The following is a 20,718-nucleotide window of genomic DNA, read 5'->3' as shown; positions in this document are numbered from 1 at the left end:
TGGTTTACACCTACCCATTGAGCCTTGCGGAGCACTCACTCAGGGTTTGGAGTCGGTATCTGGATTAAAAATCCCATGCCTCGACTGGGATCCTAACCCAGTACCTACCAGCCAGTAGACCAATGGCATAACCACGACGCCACCGAGGCATAACCACGACGCCACAAATGCTAAAAAAAAAAATCCGTAACTTGCTAGCCCTTCAATCAAACTAGTTGGCCATAGACAGTGATAAAGCCTAATTTTAACCACACATAAAAAAGTATGATTGAAAAGACTCGGTACAAATACGCCTGATGCGCGATCGATCTAGGATCGATTCCCGTCGGTGGACCCGTTGGGCTATTTCTCGTTCCAGCCAGTGCTTCACAACTGGTGCAACAAAGACCGTGGCATGTGCTATCCTGTATGTGGGATGGTACATATAAAAAAAACCTTGCTGCTAATCGAAAAGAGTAGCCCATGAAGTGGCGACAGCGGGTTTCCTTCTCAATATCTGTGTGGTCCTTGACCATATGTCTGACGCTATATAACCGTAAATAAAATGTGTTGAGTGCGTCGTTAAATAAAACATTTCCTTTCTTCGGTAGAAATATTATATTACGATATGAGATGACAATACATCAAACACCGTAGTTCTCTGGTCAGGCTATGATGATTAGGACGTCGTCATTGAACGTCATTGAACGTCATCGATCAATAATTACACAGGTGCGTATCGCACTACGACTCCGAACAGCGCTTCTGACAGAGACATTAAAAAACACACCCGACCAGCCAGCGATACCAATACAATAGAACTTTTTACATTGACATTAATGGACACTATTTATACTATTTATGTATAGTGGACATACAAACACGTCATAAACAAATACATATAAGTGTATATATATATTTAATATTTGTGCCCTAAGTAAATTTGTTTAGTTATTGAAGACCACTTATTCAAGTTTGGTTTACCGTTATGTGGAGGTTTGGTTTACCGTTATGTGTAGGTCGAACTGTAGATATGGGGGAAATGTGTCGTCTGCTATTCTGTGGTGGTTTTGTGGTCGTCTGTTGTCAAGTTATTGACAAATGATTGTCTGGTTAAAATACACAAATCATGCACGGAAACAGGTATTACGTACACACGAATACATGCGTTTGAAGCCCTGGCATAAGGAGAGGAAACCAAAATGTACGTATTTATTTTGTTATTACGATTTTATACTTCACGACACGATGAACGGCACATTACAGTTATATAATAGACTTTTATTTATTTATTACGGCGGCGGGGGGGGGGGGGGGGGATTTAACTCAGTCGGTAGAGCGCTCGCCTGAGATGCTTGCGTCGTAGAATCGAACCACCACAGTGAATCCAAATGTTCAAATGATTGCATTTTTTCTCGTTCTATCCAGTGCACCACAACTGGACAAAGGCTGTGGTATGTGCTTTCCTGTCTGTGGAAAAGTGATTATAAAAGATCTCTTGCTGCATTAAGAAAAATGTATGAGTTTTCTCTGTTGACTACGAGTCAGAATTACCAAATGTTTGACATCCAATAGCCGATATTTAATTAATCAACGTGCTCTAGTGGTGTCGTTTAAACTTAAACTTCTATGCGAAATAGGACTGTGATGGGTACTATTACCTGGGTGTATGTTATTAACATTGTACCTCGGCATCTAATATTATACTGTATGCCAATAACCAACCAATAAAGTAATGGAAACAAGTTTGTCTTTAAAGCTGTAAATCCTAGGACATTCTTAATAATTGACTCTTTAGAATAGATTATCATTTTTTATTTCTTCTCACATTGCGGTATTCTTAGATTTTACTTAAATATGTTTTTTTTCTGCAATCTAGGTCATACTCAAATTAGGGGATAACTATGTTGTATTTGACCCATTTGCGGATTCTAATGCTGGTTTTACTATCGCAAATTGAATTTTACTCGAAGCGGTGATGTTAAAACGAATATTTGCGACTGTAAATGAAAAAGAAGAAAAAAAGAAAAAAGAGAGCAAAAATTTTAAAAATTAAAAAAGGAATGAAAGAAAAAAAAAAAAAAAAAAAAATGACCGGAGAAGGCAGAACCGATATTGGCGATTATAATTGACTTTTTTTTTTTAATGACGATATGGGCCCTATGGGCAACCTGGGGAGACACCACAGCATCATAGAGGTCTAATTAACGAGCTACTCTCGATTCACTAATGTCAAAACTTGTATTGGCTCCGGAACTTTCTTTTTGACCGACCGTTCAAAATTGCGCCCAAATTCCTCAGTAATAACTTGCGCACCTTTTCTCTTTTGGCATAATTCTTACTCCATTCAAAATTCCATAGCACCATTAACACACACACACACACACACACACACACACACACACACCCGGCTCTTGTGCCTAAGACAGGCATGCGCTACAACAGTTGCTCTGAATGTGCACGTAAAGCCCTATGACCTGACCTGATGACGATCTCCATTAAAAGCAAACACACCATGAATTTATTCAACTGTGCGTATTTTTGTATTTTGCATTGGTAATGAAATACTATCGGATAGGCATGTGACATCGTGACTTTAAACACACCCGTCACCTTTTTAAATTGCGGCTATTAGTTATCAGAACAAACATCACGCCTTAGAGGGTGTAGTGTCCCCGACTAATGCAATCACACGACGTTTTAGCCGTGTTGAAGTCGCATTCTGATCGCTATGAGGATTAACGTGGATTAACGTCTTGGCCTGTTGGATTATGGCGGATTATAACGGGTGGAACTGTCGGCAATATACTAGGTGAGGTTATTATGACATACCAGCGAAGTGTCTGGAGATACAGTGACATGTTTATTATTATTAGAATTTTTTTGTTTTGATATTGTACATGTAAATTTTCTCCTGTAAACCCCATCTTGTCACTGTCATATAATTATTGTTAATGTACCTCATATGCCGCTCAATAGCGGCCTGAGTGAAATGAAGTTCTGTTCTGTTCTGTTCTGTTCTGTAACGCCAATTTGTAAATGTATTTGGGTTGTCAGAGATCAGTGAGGTCTTTTTAATAATTGATTTGTATCGTGAATCTTCCACTTAGCGTAGCCAGGATTTTATAATGGGAGCACCCATAATGAGGGCGGGGGCAGATGGGGGGGGGGGGGCAATCACGTTGTCTAACAATCATGTTTTGTGGCGACAGAAAAATAGGTGAATCTGGTGAGGTCTCATACCCCACCCCACCCCCCGGCTGTGCCAGTGGAATATGCTTGTATTATAGATCAGGGGCCTAATTCACTAAACTCTCGCAACTGCGATATCGCAGTGCAATACTAAGAGACTTGCAAAGAGGATGCTTTGTAGTCTAACAGAGCCTAAGAGACCTTTGTGAATTAGGTCACTGCCTTCCTTTCATTCCCACGTATGTGTCCGTGTGGCTGTCAGTTTGTCTGTGTGTCTTTGTAACTGTGTATCTGTATCGGTACATGTTTGTATGTGCCAGACAGATAGACCTAGAAATTGTTTGTTAAAGTCTCACCTCAGTTAAAACATAAAACATCATTAAACCACCATAAAATGTGTGTCTGTATGTGAGCGCGTCTGTCAGTGAATTTTATTATGCGAGTCCGTATGTGTGTGTGTGTGTCTGTCTGTATGTCTCTGTGTGTGTCTCTGTTTGTATGTATGTGTCTGTGTGTATGTGTTTGTGTCTGTGTCCGTGTCTGTGTATGTGTATGTGTATGTATGTGAGTGTATATGTGTGTATGTATGTATGTATGTATGCATGCATGTGTGTGTGTATGTGTGCGTGCGTATATATGTATGTGTGTATGTGTCTGCGTGTGTGTGTGTATGTGTGTGGGTGTGTACATATACGTATGTGTGTATATGTGTGTATGTGTGTGTTTGTGTATGTATGTTTATGTATATGTGTGTGTCTTTGTGTGTGTGAGTATGTGTATGTAAATGTGTGTATGTGTTTGTGTGTGTGTGTTTGTGTGTGTATGTGTGCGTATGTGTATGTCCGTTGATGGATAAATAAAGTTTAAATATTTATACATAAATGTTTGCAATTTTGATACCTACCACTAACCTCCCCCCCCCCCACCATCACCACCCTCCCTCAATTCTACAGAGCACATGACCTTAATTTCGAAACAGCGTTGCTCAACATGGAATACTACTACTACTAAAACCTACTCTTATATCGGTGACAGCAAATCAAATTTGATTTGATTTGATTTGATTTGATTTGATATATTGGTGACAGCTTATTCTTAGAGTTCAGCTCAATGTAACCCAAGTGAACGCGTTCATCCCAAGTGCTGAGTTATATTCCAATTACGGTTATGAATTTCAACATAATCCTCGCTTATATAGAGGTACTGACCGTTATATACTAGTTGTTATAACAGGCCCGTATGAACGATATCTGGAGTAGTGTGCGTGTGTGTGTGGGGGGGGGGGGGGGGGGAGTTAGGGGGCAGCACAATCTCTAATGTGGGGACAAGCGATTGTTTTATATATATATTTTTTGTTTTGTTTTGTCTAACGACACCAACTGGAGCACATTGATTAATTAATCATCGGCTATTGGATGTCAAACATTCGGTAACTCTCGCAGTAATCAGAAGAAACCCGCTAAAAGTTTTTCTAATGCTGTGTTAGACAATATGTCAAAATTACCAAATGCTTGACATCCAATAGCCGATGATTAATAAATCAATGTGCTCTAGTGGTGTCGTTAAACAAAACAAACTATGAATGTGGGTTTTAGTAGCAGTGTATATTTGCTGTTCCTGTTTTTTTCTCAGTATATTTATTAGTATTTGGGATATCTGAAAGCGGATATTGTATTGCAATGTTCAGATTGAAACCTGGGGAATCATAATAAACCATTGTGTTTATGTCAAGAGTTATGATTTTTTAAAATTAGGCTATTAATATTCAGCTATGACAAATCTCCATAGGCGCGCGACTAAAGAATCGCCCGAAATATTATTATAGAAGAAGAATAAAAATTATTTTATTATAGCGTCACATGCTGCGATATATTTGTACACACAAAGGTTAAACAGTACAGCATTCGACCAAACAGCCTACGAAACACTCCAAATATTACATTCACTTTCAATCATTGGTACTCACTGGCGTAGCCAGGATTTTATATGAACGGGGGTGCAACCCACTATTGGGGGTGGGTGGGTGACAAGCCACACTATGTGTGTGTGTGTGTGTGTGTGTGAATGTATGTGTGTGTGTGTATGTATGTGTGTGTATGTATGTGTGTGTGTATGTGTGTGTATGTATGTGTGTGTGTATGTATGTGTGTGTGTGTATGTATGTGTGTGTATGTGTATGTATGTGTATGTATGTGTGTATGTGTGTGTGTGTATGTGTGTGTGTATGTATGTGTGTGTGTGTATGTATGTGTGTGTATGTGTGTATGTGTGTGTGTGTATGTGTATGTATGTGTGTGTGTATGTGTATGTATGTATGTATGTGTGTGTGTGTGTATGTATGTGAGTGTATGTATGTGTGTGTATGTGTGTGTGTATATGTGTGTATGTGTGTGTGTGTGTATGTGTATGTATGTGTGTATGTGTATGTGTGTGTGTATGTATGTGTGTATGTATGTGTGTATGTGTGTGTGTATGTACATGTATGTATGATTTTATAAAATGTATTACAGTAAAAAAAAATATATTGGCGGGGGGCATTGCCCCCTGTGCGCCCCCCCCCCCCCCCCACACACACACACACACACGTCACTATGAGTGCTAGAGTTTCAACAACGCTGGGTTTGTTTTTTGGGGTTTTTGTTTTTGCACACACTTGTATTTAGGTGCACCAAGCTTAAGATGACTCAAGAGCGTAATAAAACTTTACGCGCGTGACTTATGACAAGATAGTTTTGTTAAAAGGACTCTTCTGAGATCGTTTTGCCACTGTAATATGTTGTTTGACTGACAGAGCATGTCTAACAACTGAAACTAAATATTAAATACACTTCCATGTTTAAAATGTCAGTCTGGGGTGAGACCTAGCCCAGTGGTAAAGCGCTCGCCTGATGCGCGGTCGGTTTGGGATCGATCTTCGTCGGTGGGCCCATTGGGATATTTCTCGTTCCAGCCAGTGCACCACGACTGGTATATCAAAGTCCGTAGTATGTACTACCCTGTCTGTGGGATGGTGCATATAAAAAAAATCTCTTGCTGCTAATCGAAAAGAGTAGCCCATGAAGTGGCGACAGCGGGTTTCCTTTCAATATTTGTGTGGTCCTTAACCATATGTATGACACCATATAACCGTAAATAAAATGTGTTGAGTGCGTCGTTAAATTAAAAAACAAAAAAACAGTGTCTGCATATACAGTATGTTTCTTGTTATCCTAGTGTATGTAAGTAGCCCAAATAGCATTTTACCTCAAAACACTAGTTCTATTAGGATGTAAAATGAAATGTATCGCTACCACAAATATTAGGAAGATCACAAATGCATGAGACATACCGACATTGTTAATCTAAACAATAAACTGCATTCAAGATGTAACTTTAGTTGGTATAATGGATTTATTATTTGGAGATATGTTACAATGGTTGCAAATTCTAGATAGTCCCTTGAATGTGTCTTTCTTTTCTCCTTTTCTTGAATACTACAATACCGATAGTGTTTGCGAATCGCGATCCTTTTTATGTGTTTATTAGTAAATCTTAAAGGTTCATTATTATCATAGTATATATGTGCCACATTCCGCTATTTGTATATTTATTGGTGAAAGAAGGAAATGTTTATTTAACGACGCACTCAACACATTTGTGTTTATGGTTATATAGCCTCGGATGTATCGTGATGAAAGAAAGAAAGAAAGAAATGTTTTATTTAACGACGCACTCAACACATTTTATTTACGGTCATAATAATATGGCGTCGGTCCTATGGTTAAGGACTTCAGAGATAGTTGATAGGAAACCCGCTGTCGCAACTCCATGGCCTACTCTTTTCGATTAATTAGCAGCAAGGGATCTTTTATAAGCAACATCCCACAGACAGGATAGTACATACCATGGCCTTTGTTACACCAATTGTGGAGTACTGGCTGGAACGTGAAATAACCCAATGGTATGATAACTGACTACACATTAATCCATCCCACGCATCAACAGTTACATAATTAAAGGGGCAGTCTAATAGATGCAAAACGACCAGAAATATTTATTAATTTGTTTCTGAAATGTAAAGATTATACTTTAAAATTACACCCAAATAAGTTTGTTTATAAAAGAAGGAAGGAAATGTTTTGTTTAACTACGCACTCAACATATTTTATTTACGGTTATATGGCGTCGGTTATTTATAAATGTATATTGTTGTAAAATCCCACACATAAACAGGTGCATAATTTAAGAAGCATTCTCAAAGCCGCATAACGACCAATATATATATATTTGAAATTTAAAGATTATATTTTGAAATACATTTTAAAAAGGTTTTAGAAAATACAACATTTTTATTGTATTAAAATTACAGTTTACTTGCATTTTATTTCTTAAAATATGAATACCTCTATAACTAATTAATTTTTGGACATCGTAATGTTTTGTAGTCTCTCAATTTTGACTTTTGTCTGAAATAATTTCGTACGTACGAATTTGCTTCTGAGTGGATCTGCCATTGAAATTGTATTATGCAAGACCGCATGTGTCTCTCTGTGTGTATATGTGTGTATGCATATGTGTATGCGTATGCGTATGTGTTTGTGTATTTGTATGTGTGTTTATGTGTGCATATTTGTATGCAACGGCTGAACATAATTTGAAAAAACATTTGGGCAAAGGTTATTGTAACATTTACAATTGTTACCCCCAGCTTAACAGCTAAGGGCTATAAACCATGGTAAGGACGTGTCAGTAAACATATGTATGTTATAAATATTCGTTTATATAGGGCATCAGCTCGACCCGTAGCCCCTTCAATGGTTAAGGTAGTTTCAGGGATAGGTTTAGGGTTAGTCTTTAGAGCTTTTGATATAGAGGGGTACGGGTCGAACTCTTTCCGAAAAGAGATACCCAGGGAGGACAAGGATACGGCAACTCTGCTGTTCGTAACCGGCCTCGGTGGCGCAGTGGTTAAGCCATCGGACTACAGGCTGGTAGGTACAGAGTTCGTAGCCCGGTACCGGTTCAAACCCAGAACGAGTTCTTACGGCCTCAATGTGTAGGTGTAAGGCCACTACACCCTCTTCTCTCTCACTAACCACTATCAGATAGCTGAGGTGTGTGAGTGCCCAGGACAGTGTGTTTGAACCTTAATTGGATATAAGCACGAAAATAAGTTGAAATTCAATGAAATGCTGTTCATACCCTTGACGTTCTCAATCGCAATACCAACTCTATCGGGAGACCTGTGGGTCATTCACCCTAGAGGTGAAACTATATATTATCTGTATTACCACGTTGTTAACTTGTCAACCATGTTTCATGCTGGACAGGAAATTAAGAACCCAGTACCTACCAGCCTGTTGACCGATGGCCTAACCACGACGCCACCGAGGCCGGTGGACACTTGAATTATTAGACGTACATTCTCGAAGCTGCAGGTGTAATATTGGACTATTTTTACATGATAAATAACTACAAATTAATCAATGTCACATACAATTTATTAGACATACATTCTCGACGCTGCAAGTGTAATATTGGACTATTTTTACATGATAAATAACTACAAATTAATCAATGTCACATACAATTTATTAGACGTACATTCTCGACGCTGCAAGTGTAATATTGGACTATTTTTACATGATAAATAACTACAAATTAATCGATGTCACATACAATTTATTAGACGTACATTCTCGACGCTGCAAGTGTAATATTGGACTATTTTTACATGATAAATAACTACAAATTAATCGATGTCACATACAATTTATTAGACGTACATTCTCGACGCTGCAAGTGTAATATTGGACTATTTTTACGTGATAAATAACTACAAATTAATCAATGTCACATACAATTTATTAGACGTACATTCTCGAAGCTGCAGGTGTAATATTGGACTATTTTTACATGATAAATAACTACAAATTAATCAATGTCACATACAATTTATCAGCACTAGCACAACATCCGTTTGTTCCCCTCAACAAATAAAAAAAGTAAAGTTTGTTTTATTTAACGACGCAACTAGAGCACATTGATTTTTTATATTATCATCGGCTATTGGACGTCAAACATAACATGGTCATTCTGACACTGTTTGTTAGAGGAAACCCGCTGTCGCCACATAGGCTATTCTTTTACGACAGACAGCAAGGGATCTTTTATTTGCGCTTCCCACAGGCAGGATAGCACAAACCATGGCCTTTGTTGAACCAGTTATGGATCACTGGTCGGTGCAAGTGGTTTACACCTACCCATTGAGCCTTGCGGCTCAACAAATAAACACTATTTTACTTTACCGTGTAGGTTTTCTTTGTGTATTGTTGGCTTCTGTTATTCCTTTGACATTCCGGTAAAACAATACACAAGAAAGAAGAAAGAAATGTTTTTATTTAACGACGCACTCAACACATTTTATTTACGGTTATATGGCGTCAGACATATGGTGAAGGACCACACAGATTTTGAGAGGAAACCCGCTGTCGCCACTACATGGGCTACTCTTCCGATTGGCAGCAAGGGATCTTTTATTTGCTCTTCCCACAGGCAGGATAGCACAAACCATGGCCTTTGTTGAACCAGTTATGGATCACTGGTCGGTGCAAGTGGTTTACACCTACCCAGTGAGCCTTGCGGAGCACTTACTCAGGGTTTGGAGTCGGTATCTGGATTAAAAATCCCATGCCTCGACTGGGATCTGAACCCAGTACCTACCAGCCTGTAGACCGATTGCCTAACCACGACGCCACCGAGGTCGGTTTTTTTGTGTGTTTTTTTTTTTTGTTCCCAGAAACATGGGGTTTTTTTAGGCCTAACCAATGTGTTGAAGGTCTTAACGTGCACATTCAGAGCAAGCTTTTCTAGCACACGTCTGTCATGGGCGCAAGTGTCGACTTACGTCCAGGACAGGAACGAAGTTCATGTCTTTATAGACAAATGTGCAAGAACTCAGGACATACATAATTATGTTTTGTAACGTTTTTGCTGATACCCGATTATCAATAATCACACTTGTAATCTTTTCTTCTTCAACGCCTCTTAGCGCGCGCCCTCTCTCTCTCTCTCTCTCTCTCTCTCTCTCTCTCTCTCTGTCTGTTCCTTCTCTCTGTCCGTCTCTCTCTCTTTCTCTCTATCTCCCTCTCTCTCCACCTCTCTATCTATCACGGTATCTCTCTTCCGGCCTCTGTTCCTTCTCTCTGTCTGTATCTCTATCTCTCTCTCTCTCTCTCTCTCTCTCTCTCTCTCTCTCTCTCTCTCTCTCTCTCTCTCTCTCTCTCTCTCTCTCTCTCTCTCTCTCTCTCTCTCTCTCTCTCTCTCTCCCAATCTCGACCAAGTGAACATTTCCTTCCTTCCTTCCTTCCAATTGTCCATAACAAATATAACTTCCGTTGAAAAAAAACAAAATAGGTTTTTAAAAATCCAATGTAACAGCATTAAGCAGTCTTTAACAAGAGCGCTGGCAAATGTCACAGCGTTTTTATTTGGATATAATGAAGTCATTGGCCATAGAAACTATTGCGTGACGAGTCTATTAAGCGCCACTTGGAGTCAAAGTGGGGTTTTCACGCATTGATTCTCTTCGTTTTAGTTTGCCGTGATAATCTCAAAGGCGTGTTGGCAAGACTTTGAATAGTGTGTTGATATTTCCAAGATGTCGCGTTAGCTCGCCAAAAGCCTTTTCTTAACAAAAGAATAAAGATATTGTATAGCTGTGAAACTATTGCCTGTCGGCTGATTGAATTGATGTTAATGTATAGCCTATGTTTATTTTACAGTCATGCGTGTATTCATATACATTTTAAAACAGTTTTTTTTTCCTGTTTTTTTTTTTTTCCTTTTTTTCTTTTTTCAGTTGAGTTAATCATTAAATCGTTCTTATTGCTTTGTACTTAACGACATTCTTGCATAATAGAATGATCCAAGAAAAATAATGTCTGTCTAACTACACGTCAACACATTGTAAACTACAGCTATTTGGTATCTAACATATGGTTATTTTGACACTTGGGGGGGGGGGGGGGGGGGGGGGGGGGGGAGAGAGAGAGAGAGAGAGAGAGAGAGAGAGAGAGAGATGGAGGGAGATGAAACCCGTTGCCGCCACATAGACTATTACCGTTAAAGCAGACAGGAATATTGTATATGCACCTTCCCACAGACAAGGCAGTACGTATCACGAATATTAATCTAAAATGCAGCATTATTGACATGTTTACTTACATATAATATTTACGCTGTTTCAGTTTAATTTTAACGTTGATCTCCAAATCATTCATATACACGTACTTTACTCTGATTGAGACCCAACAGTCGATGTGTATTTTACGTGCAGGTATGTCTTTAAACAGTCATTCATATACACGTACTTTACTCTGATTGAGACCCAACAGTCGATGTGTATTTTACGTGCAGGTATGTCTTTAAACAGTCATTCATATACACGTACTTTACTCTGATTGAGACCCAACAGTCGATGTGTATTTTACGTGCAGGTATGTCTTTAAACAGTCATTCATATTGAGACCCAACAGTCGATGTGTGTTTTTCGTGCAGGTATGTCTTTAAACAGTCATTCATATACACGTACTTTACTCTGATTGAGACCCAACAGTCGATGTGTGTTTTTCGTGCAGGTATCTCTTTAAACAGTCATTCATATACACGTACTTTACTCTGATTGAGACCCAACAGTCGATGGGTATTTTACGTGCAGGTATGTCTTTAAACAGTCATTCATATTGAGACCCAACAGTCGATGTGTGTTTTACGTGCAGGTATGTCTTTAAACAGTCATTCATATACACGTACTTTACTCTGATTGAGACCCAACAGTCGATGTGTGTTTTTCGTGCAGGTATGTCTTTAAACAGTCATTCATATACACGTACTTTACTCTGATTGAGACCCAACAGTCGATGTGTATTTTACGTGCAGGTATGTCTTTAAAAAGTCATTCATATTGAGACCCAACAGTCGATGTGTGTTTTTCGTGCAGGTATGTCTTTAAAGAGTCATTCATATACACGTACTTTACTCTGATTGAGACCCAACAGTCGATGTGTGTTTTTCGTGCAGGTATGTCTTTAAACAGTCATTCATATACACGTACGTTACTCTGATTGAGACCCAACAGTCGGTGTGTATTTTTCGTGCAGGTATGTCTTTAAACAGTCATTCATATACACGTACGTTACTCTGATTGAGACCCAACAGTCGGTGTGTATTTTTCGTGCAGGTATGTCTTTAAACAGTCATTCATATACACGTACTTTACTCTGATTAAGACCCAATAGTCGATGTGTATTTTACGTGCAGGTATGTCTTTAAACATTCATTCATTCAGGGGCGGGGCGTAGCTCAGTGGTACAGCGCTCGCCTGAGTGGCAGCATCGACTGGATCGATCGAGGATTCGCAGTACTTCAGACCCGGAAGCTCAAAACTTCCGGGAAATCCTCGTTTCGTTCAGACTATTGTTTGGCGCCATCAAGTACTCCCCTGTAACAGAACCGATGGGGTAGTGTGCTGAAATGTAAATGGCAGCTTTCAAGTTAGTTCCAGCATACCTGATAATAATAATTTAGTATTTATTTGGAGAAAAGCTACGAAAATCGCCCATCTTAGATTCTCATTTGATTACCGTTGTCGGTTAACCTTTTCATTTGCATCTGAACCACTGGAGAAAATCGTTCGTGCAAACACTAAAACAACACGAACGACATATCGTTTGTCTGAAAAATTCAAATTTTATGCCCTGCAATTTTATACAAGAAATATTATGCAGATATTAACCAAGATTATGAACTAAGAATACAAATTAACACTAAACTATGAAAAAATATGAAAACATATAGTTAACCAGTGATGTCAATTACAAGTACCACAGTTCAAAATCTATATTTATTTAAACAGACAAAAGACTAGGCAGTCGCCCATTATCCAATGAATGTTCTCAGTGACCGACTAACAACACCAGGAAACTAGACAAGCGCCCATTATCTCAAGATGCTCTCAATGAACACCAACGAACTATATTATTACATATAGTTATAGATAGTTACAGATATTTATTTAAACAACCAAAAGACTAGGCAATCGCCCATTATCCATTGAATGTTCTCAGTGACCGACTAACAACACCAGGAAACTAGACAAGCGCCCATTATCTCAAGATGCTCTCAATGACCACCAACGAACTATATTATTACATATAGTTATAGATAGTTACAGATATTTATTTAAACAACCAAAAGACTAGGCAATCGCCCATTATTCATTGAATGTTCTCAGTGACTTGACTAACAACACCAGGAGACTAGACAATCGCTCATTATTTCAAGATGCAATCAATGAACACTTAGTTAAGATAATTAATTATCTATCCCAGATTTAATAAACAAGAAAGTGTAATTATTGAGTTGGATCCCAAAACTTTACTTTAAAGTAATTTAAATTGGATAACCTATTAATTTAGAAAGATCGCTGAGGAAGCTAAAGACAATCGTTCATTTACCTCTCAATGCTGTCCAAAATGTAAGAAAAATATTCAATAAAACGTTATAATTCCAATCTCTAAAAATGCCTTTGTTATAAACCCTTTGATTGGTCAAATTCGTATCACGTGACGATAAAAACTGACATTCATAGCACCATGAATCTTAGGTTAGCACTATTTTTGGCTTATAGCCGGAACTACTTTATGAATTATGTCAACAAAGGAATCCCCGAGGAATTTCCTTGAGATTCTATTTTTAGACATCAACAGTAATCGTCTGCTGTCAAACTTCCAAGTGTCAGCGTTAGACATCGTAACATGTCAGATGTTCATATACAATTTTTTTGGAGATTTTAATTTAAACAGGCATTTGCATGACAGTGATAAAGAATTTAAAAAAGCAAATAATTTACTGAACGGTAAACTGAAAGTCATGATGGAATCCGGAACATCGCGTGCAACTAAACATAAACCAATAATTGGTAGTTCCGACTTAAATAAAATCAACAATTACAAGTGACGAAACACCCGAAATATTGCAATTCCGCGTGTGGTACTTGATATCAATTCAGTTCGTCACACGCGGCTTGGAATTCCACACCCAGCTGTCTAAAGAATCTCTGTTGTTTTTAAAAGATGACGAGGGCCTAGAGTACATTACTTTAAGTCACGAAACAAAACAGAAAAACAAACTGCGATCCAATCTTTAAACGACTCGGGTTTTGAAACTAGGCATATCATGTACATGTCGGGCCAAAGGAACGAAGCTTCAATTCGAAGCTACAACAGAGAATGTTCCACTTTCCAAAAACGAAACATGAGCATGGCACTGTCAAATCTCACGAATACTTATGTCGTACCACTTGAAGTCATACACGCGCCAAAAGCATCCTGTGTTGTCGCCACTTCCACAATTACAAGGCCAGTAAACACAAAAACTCGCGACACACCTGTTTCATCTATTTCCGGAAACTTTGAAACCACTTTCTCCATGTCAAACCTATCAACACATGGAAGTTTCACGCACTCAAAATTTGATAACTGTAATTTCAAAGTCGTAATTGGTAAATCTGGACAGTAATAAAAAAATGGCGCCCATATCCAGTTCGTAGATAAATATTCATAGGTCTCACTACACAGATCACTTCCGGGTGAGAGTTCATTGATCACGGTCCACTATAGTTCCTAATTGTGGCACATGTTATGGTTCACATATTCACTTCTAGGAAATGGTGAAGAATTAAAACAACATGTATGTTTAATGGTAAGCCTTCTGGCTGTATTTTGCCCATGTTATTTTGTAATATTGTGCATCGACCTTTTGGGACATGGGTATATAGTGCAAGTGACAGCCGGAGTGAATCGGTTAATGAACCACCTGTTCGAACCGGTACTACAGCCAGATGCGGTCATATAGCAAAAAACTGAGACGGAAATGTTCACAATTTTGGAATGAATATAAATGCTTATATAATGTATGTTCGCAATGGTGTATGTTGTTAATGCCAACGAGAACCCGTGCTATGGGCAATCTTCGCTTGAAGTTGGGCAGTTTAACATGGGTTTCAATGGCAGACGACATCTGTGTAGTGAGACCATACACCAACCGCTTCACATATAAATTATACTATACAAAATAGGTCGCTTCAGACATTTTTATTACAGGTTAAAAGTTATTGAAATTACTTACGTTATATGTTTATAGTGAATTTAAAATGTTTCTAGTTGGTATTGACATTTAATGCAAAAAATTAATATTAATTGTATTAATGATTGTAACATTGTCATTCTCTCATTCGGCTATTGACGGAAAAAGCCGAACCACCATAGGGATTCCGCTAATGTTGAGTATGAATTTCGTGTTAATAAAATAGTAAACATTTGGAAAATAGAGTTCACTTTTTATTTCAAAGAGCTTTACATTAATGACATGGTTATGTGTTTAGAATTATAAGAATTGAACGTGATTTAAAAAAAAATATAACCGTGCTGTTTCGACAAGACATGAATACATTTACATACCTTTTTCGTTTGAACGTATTTTCGTGCTTATATACATACAAATTAAACATAAACAGCATTCACTACCTTGAATACACTGGTCTAACTAAATCTCAATGACCCCCTGTCGCCACTCCCCAATGATTCAAAATCCGTACTTCGACTTATCGTTCATTAACCCCTAACCATTACCTTCGTTCCTGGACAGACAGACGTACTATCTCCAGACTGTTCTCATCTATAATTGGAAATAAGCACGCAAATTAATTACAAGAAAAGAAATTAAGAACTGGTAGGTTTTCCTTTTACAATGTGATTTGCATGCAGATAGCAGCTAGTTGTGCGAGTGAAACACTTTCAAACGCTTCGGTATGCAATTAGGTCTAAATCTGGTATTCCATTGGTGGCGTAAATCCGAGGTTTACAATGTGATTTGCATGCAGATAGCAGCTAGTTGTGCGGGTGAAACACCTTCAAACGCTTCGGTATGCAATTAGGTCTAAATCTGGCATTCCATTGGTGGCGTCAATCCGAGGTTTACAATGTGATTTGCATGCAGATAGCAGCTAGTTGTGCGAGTGAAACACTTTCAAACGCTTCGGTATGCAATTAGGTCTAAATCTGGTATTCCATTGGTGGCGTAAATCCGAGGTTTAAAAATATAATTACGACTATATGACTTTTTTTCTTCTTTTTTTTGATGCGCGGTCGATTTGGGATAGATCCCCGTCAGTGGGCCCATTGGGCTATTTCTCGCTCAAGCCAGTCAGTGCACCACGACTGGTACATCAAAGGCCGTGGTATGTGCTATACTGTCTATGGGATGGTGCATATAAAAGATCCCTTGCTGTTAATCGAAAAGAGTAGCCCATGAAGTGGCGACAGCGGGTTTCCTCTCTCAATATCTGTGTGGTTCTTAACCACATGTTTGACTCCATATAACCGTAAATAAAATGTGTTGAGTGCGTCGTTAAATAAAACATTTCCTTTTTTGTTTAACGACACCACTAGAATACATTTATTTATTAATCATCGGCTAATTATAGTCTTACAAAATAAACCCGCTACATTTTTCTGTTAGTAGCAAGGGATATTTTATGTGCACCATCCTACAGACATGATAGCACATACCACCGCCTTTGATTAGAAGTGAAAGAACGGGACCCTAGCCCAGTGATAAAGCGCGATCGGTCTTGGATCGAACCCCGTCGGTGGGCCCTTTGGGATATTTTTCGTTCCAGCCAGTGCACCACGACTGGTATGTCAAAAGCCGTGGTAAGTGCTATCATGTCTGTGGGCTGGTGCATATAAAATTTATCTTGCTACTAATGGAAAAATGTAGCGGGTTTCCTGTCTAAAATTACGTCAAAATTACCAAATATTTGACATCCAACAGCTGATGATTAATAAATCAATGTGTTCTAGTTGTGTTGTTAAACAAAACAAACTTTATTAAAATATTTCTTATTACTGATGCAAAACAAATGTAGCGGGTTTCCTATAAGACTGCATGTAAAAATTACCAAATGTTTGACATCCAATAGCCGATGATTAATAAATCAATGTGCTCTGGTAGTGTCGTTAAATAAAACAAACTTCAACTTTGCACGCAGATAGCAAATAGCTTAACAGTAAGGAAGGAAGCAAATGTTTTATTTAACGACGCACTCAACACATTTTATTTACGGTTATATGGCGTCGGATATATGGTTAAGGACCACACAGATATTGAGGGAGGAAACCCGCTGTCGCCACTTCATGGGCTACTCTTTTCGATTATCAGCAAGGTATCCTTTATATGACAGAATAGCATATACCACGACCTTTGATATACCAGTCGTGGTGCACTGGCTGTAGCGAGAAATAGCCCAATGGGCCGATCGACAGAAATCGATCCCAAACCGACCGCACATGAAGCGAGCACTTTACCACTGGGCTATGTCACGCCCCTAGCTTAACAGGGGAAACACCTTCAAGGGCACCAGTATGTAACTAGATCTAAACATGGTATTCCATTGATGACGTAATCCGAGGTTTAAAGATATAATTCCGCGTAGTTGATGTTCAGAAGTGAAAACAACAACCCCTCAAATAACGTCAGTTTATGCGTCCAACACCCACCTGTATACGACAAATTCGATATATATATATATATATATATATATATATATATATATATATATATATATATATATATGTGTGTGTGTGTGTGTGTGTGTGTGTGTGTGTGTGTGTATGTATGTATAATTTTTGTTATACCTGTCACCATGGTTACTAATAACCCGCAGACGACACGAGCAAAAGGCCAGGTAAGGTCTAAGATGTTGTTGTTCCAGGTAATGAGATATCTCGTTACATCTTCTTGGATGAATCAACCCGTCTGTATGATCACGCGTGGTACAGTAGGAACTGTGTACGTTACATCTTTCTGGATGAATCAACCCGTCTGTATGATCACGCGTGGTACAGTAGGAACTGTGTACGTTGCATCTTTCTGGATGAATCAACCCGTCTGTATGATCACGCTTGATACAGTAGGAACTGTGTACGTTGCATCTTTCTGGATGAATCAACCCGTCTGTATGATCACGCGTGGTACAGTAGGAACTGTGTACGTTACATCTTTCTGGATGAATCAACCCGTCTGTATGATCACGCTTGATACAGTAGGAACTGTGTACGTTACATCTTTCTGGATGAATCAACCCGTCTGTATGATCAGGCGTGGTACAGTAGGAACTGTGTACGTTACATCTTTCTGGATGAATCAACCCGTCTGTATGATCACGCGTGGTACAGTAGGAACTGTGTACGTTACATCTTTCTGGATGAATCAACCCGTCTGTATGATCACGCGTGGTACAGTAGGAACTGTGTACGTTGCATCTTTCTGGATGAATCAACCCGTCTGTATGATCACGCGTGGTACAGTAGGAACTGTGTACGTTACATCTTTCTGGATGAATCAACCCGTCTGTATGATCACGCTTGATACAGTAGGAACTGTGTACGTTGCATCTTTCTGGATGAATCAACCCGTCTGTATGATCACGCGTGGTACAGTAGGAACTGTGTACGTTACATCTTTCTGGATGAATCAACCCGTCTGTATGATCACGCTTGATACAGTAGGAACTGTGTACGTTACATCTTTCTGGATGAATCAACCCGTCTGTATGATCACGCGTGGTACAGTAGGAACTGTGTACGTTGCATCTTTCTGGATGAATCAACGTGGTACCGTACTGTATGATCACCCGCTGTATGATCATACAGTAGGAACTGTGTACGTTGCATCTTTCTGGATGAATCAACCCGTCTGTATGATCACGCGTGGTACAGTAGGAACTGTGTACGTTGCATCTTTCTGGATGAATCAACCCGTCTGTATGATCACGCGTGGTACAGTAGGAACTGTGTACGTTACATCTTTCTGGATGAATCAACCCGTCTGTATGATCACGCGTGGTACAGTAGGAACTGTGTACGTTACATCTTTCTGGATGAATCAACCCGTCTGTATGATCACGCTTGATACAGTAGGAACTGTGTACGTTACATCTTTCTTGATGAATCAACCCGTCTGTATGATCACGCTTGATACACAGTAGGAACTGTGTAGGAACTGTGTACGTTACATCTTTCTGGATGAATCAACCCGTCTGTATGATCACGCGTGATACACTGTAGGAACTGTGTACGTTGCATCTTTCTGGATGAATCAACCCGTCTGTATGATCACGCGTGATACAGTAGGAACTGTGTACGTTACATCTTTCTGGATGAATCAACCCGTCTGTATGATCACGCGTGGTACAGTAGGAACTGTGTACGTTGCATCTTTCTGGATGAATCAACCCGTCTGTATGATCACGCGTGATACAGTAGGAACTGTGTACGTTGCATCTTTCTGGATGAATCAACCCGTCTGTATGATCACGCGTGATACAGTAGGAACTGTGTACGTTGCATCTTTCTGGATGAATCAACCCGTCTGTATGATCACGCTTGATACAGTAGGAACTGTGTACGTTGCATCTTTCTGGATGAATCAACCCGTCTGTATGATCACGCTTGATACAGTAGGAACTGTGTACGTTGCATCTTTCTGGATGAATCAACCCGTCTGTATGATCACGCTTGATACAGCAGGAACTGTGTACGTTGCATCAAGTTGAAGTTGGGGGCGGGACGTAGCCCAGTGGTAAAAGCGTTCGCTTGATTCGCGGTCGGTCTAGGATCGATCCCCGTCGGTGGACCCATTGGGCTATTTCTCGTTCCAGCCAGTGCTCCACAACTGGTGTAACAAAGGCCGTGGTATGTACGATCCTGTCTGTCGGATGGTGCATTTCCTTCCTTCCTTTTACATCAAGTTAAAGTTTGGTGTTTTGTTGTGTATTTTTTTATCGATGCCATTAGAACGCATTGATTTATTAATCATCGGTTATTGGAGGGAAGGAAATGTTTTATTTAACGACACACACTCAACACATTTTATTTACGGTTATATGGCGTCGGACATATGGTAAAGGACCACACAGATATTGAGAGAGGAAACCCGCTGTCGCCACTTCATGGGCTCCTATTTTCGGTTAGCAGCAAGGGATCTTTTATATGCACCATACCACAGACATGGTAACACACACCAGGACCTTTGATATATCAGTCGTGGTGCACTGACTGGAACGAGGAATAGCCCAATGTGCCCACTGACGGGCATCGATCCCAGACCGACCGCACATCAAGCGAACACTTTACCACTGGGCTACGTATCGCCCTTTCGGCTATTGGATGTCAAACATTTGGCAATTCTGACATATAATCTTCGTTAGAAAACCCGCTTCATTTTTTTTTTTTTTTTTTTTTTTTTGCATCAGTAGCAAGGCATCTGTTATTCAAGTTTGTTTTGTTTAACGACACCACTGGATCACATTGATGTATCAATCATTCGCTATTTAATGTCAAACATTTGGTAATTCTGACATATAGCTATAGAGAGGAAACCCGCTACCTTTTTTGTTTTTCATTAGCAGCAAGCAATATTTTATATGCACCATCCCACAGATAG

General features: G+C 39.2%; 1 protein-coding gene across 1 annotated transcript in view; it reads left to right on the top strand.

Moving 5' to 3' along the window:
- Nucleotides 1–2,687: 2,687 nt before the first annotated feature.
- Nucleotides 2,688–20,718, top strand: part of LOC121387691 — a 35,398-nt gene continuing 17,367 nt past the window's right edge. The window contains exon 1 of the mRNA XM_041518881.1: nucleotides 2,688–2,791. Within this exon, the coding sequence (XP_041374815.1) occupies nucleotides 2,751–2,791 (41 nt within the window). The 5' untranslated portion in view covers nucleotides 2,688–2,750. The remainder of the gene's footprint in view (nucleotides 2,792–20,718) is intronic.

The sequence above is a fragment of the Gigantopelta aegis genome, chromosome 13, assembly GCF_016097555.1.
Source record: "Gigantopelta aegis isolate Gae_Host chromosome 13, Gae_host_genome, whole genome shotgun sequence".
Taxonomy (NCBI): Eukaryota; Metazoa; Mollusca; class Gastropoda; order Neomphalida; family Peltospiridae; genus Gigantopelta; species Gigantopelta aegis.
The sequence above is the reverse complement of the archived record's forward strand: the minus strand, read 5'-3'. Positions and strand labels throughout refer to the sequence as shown.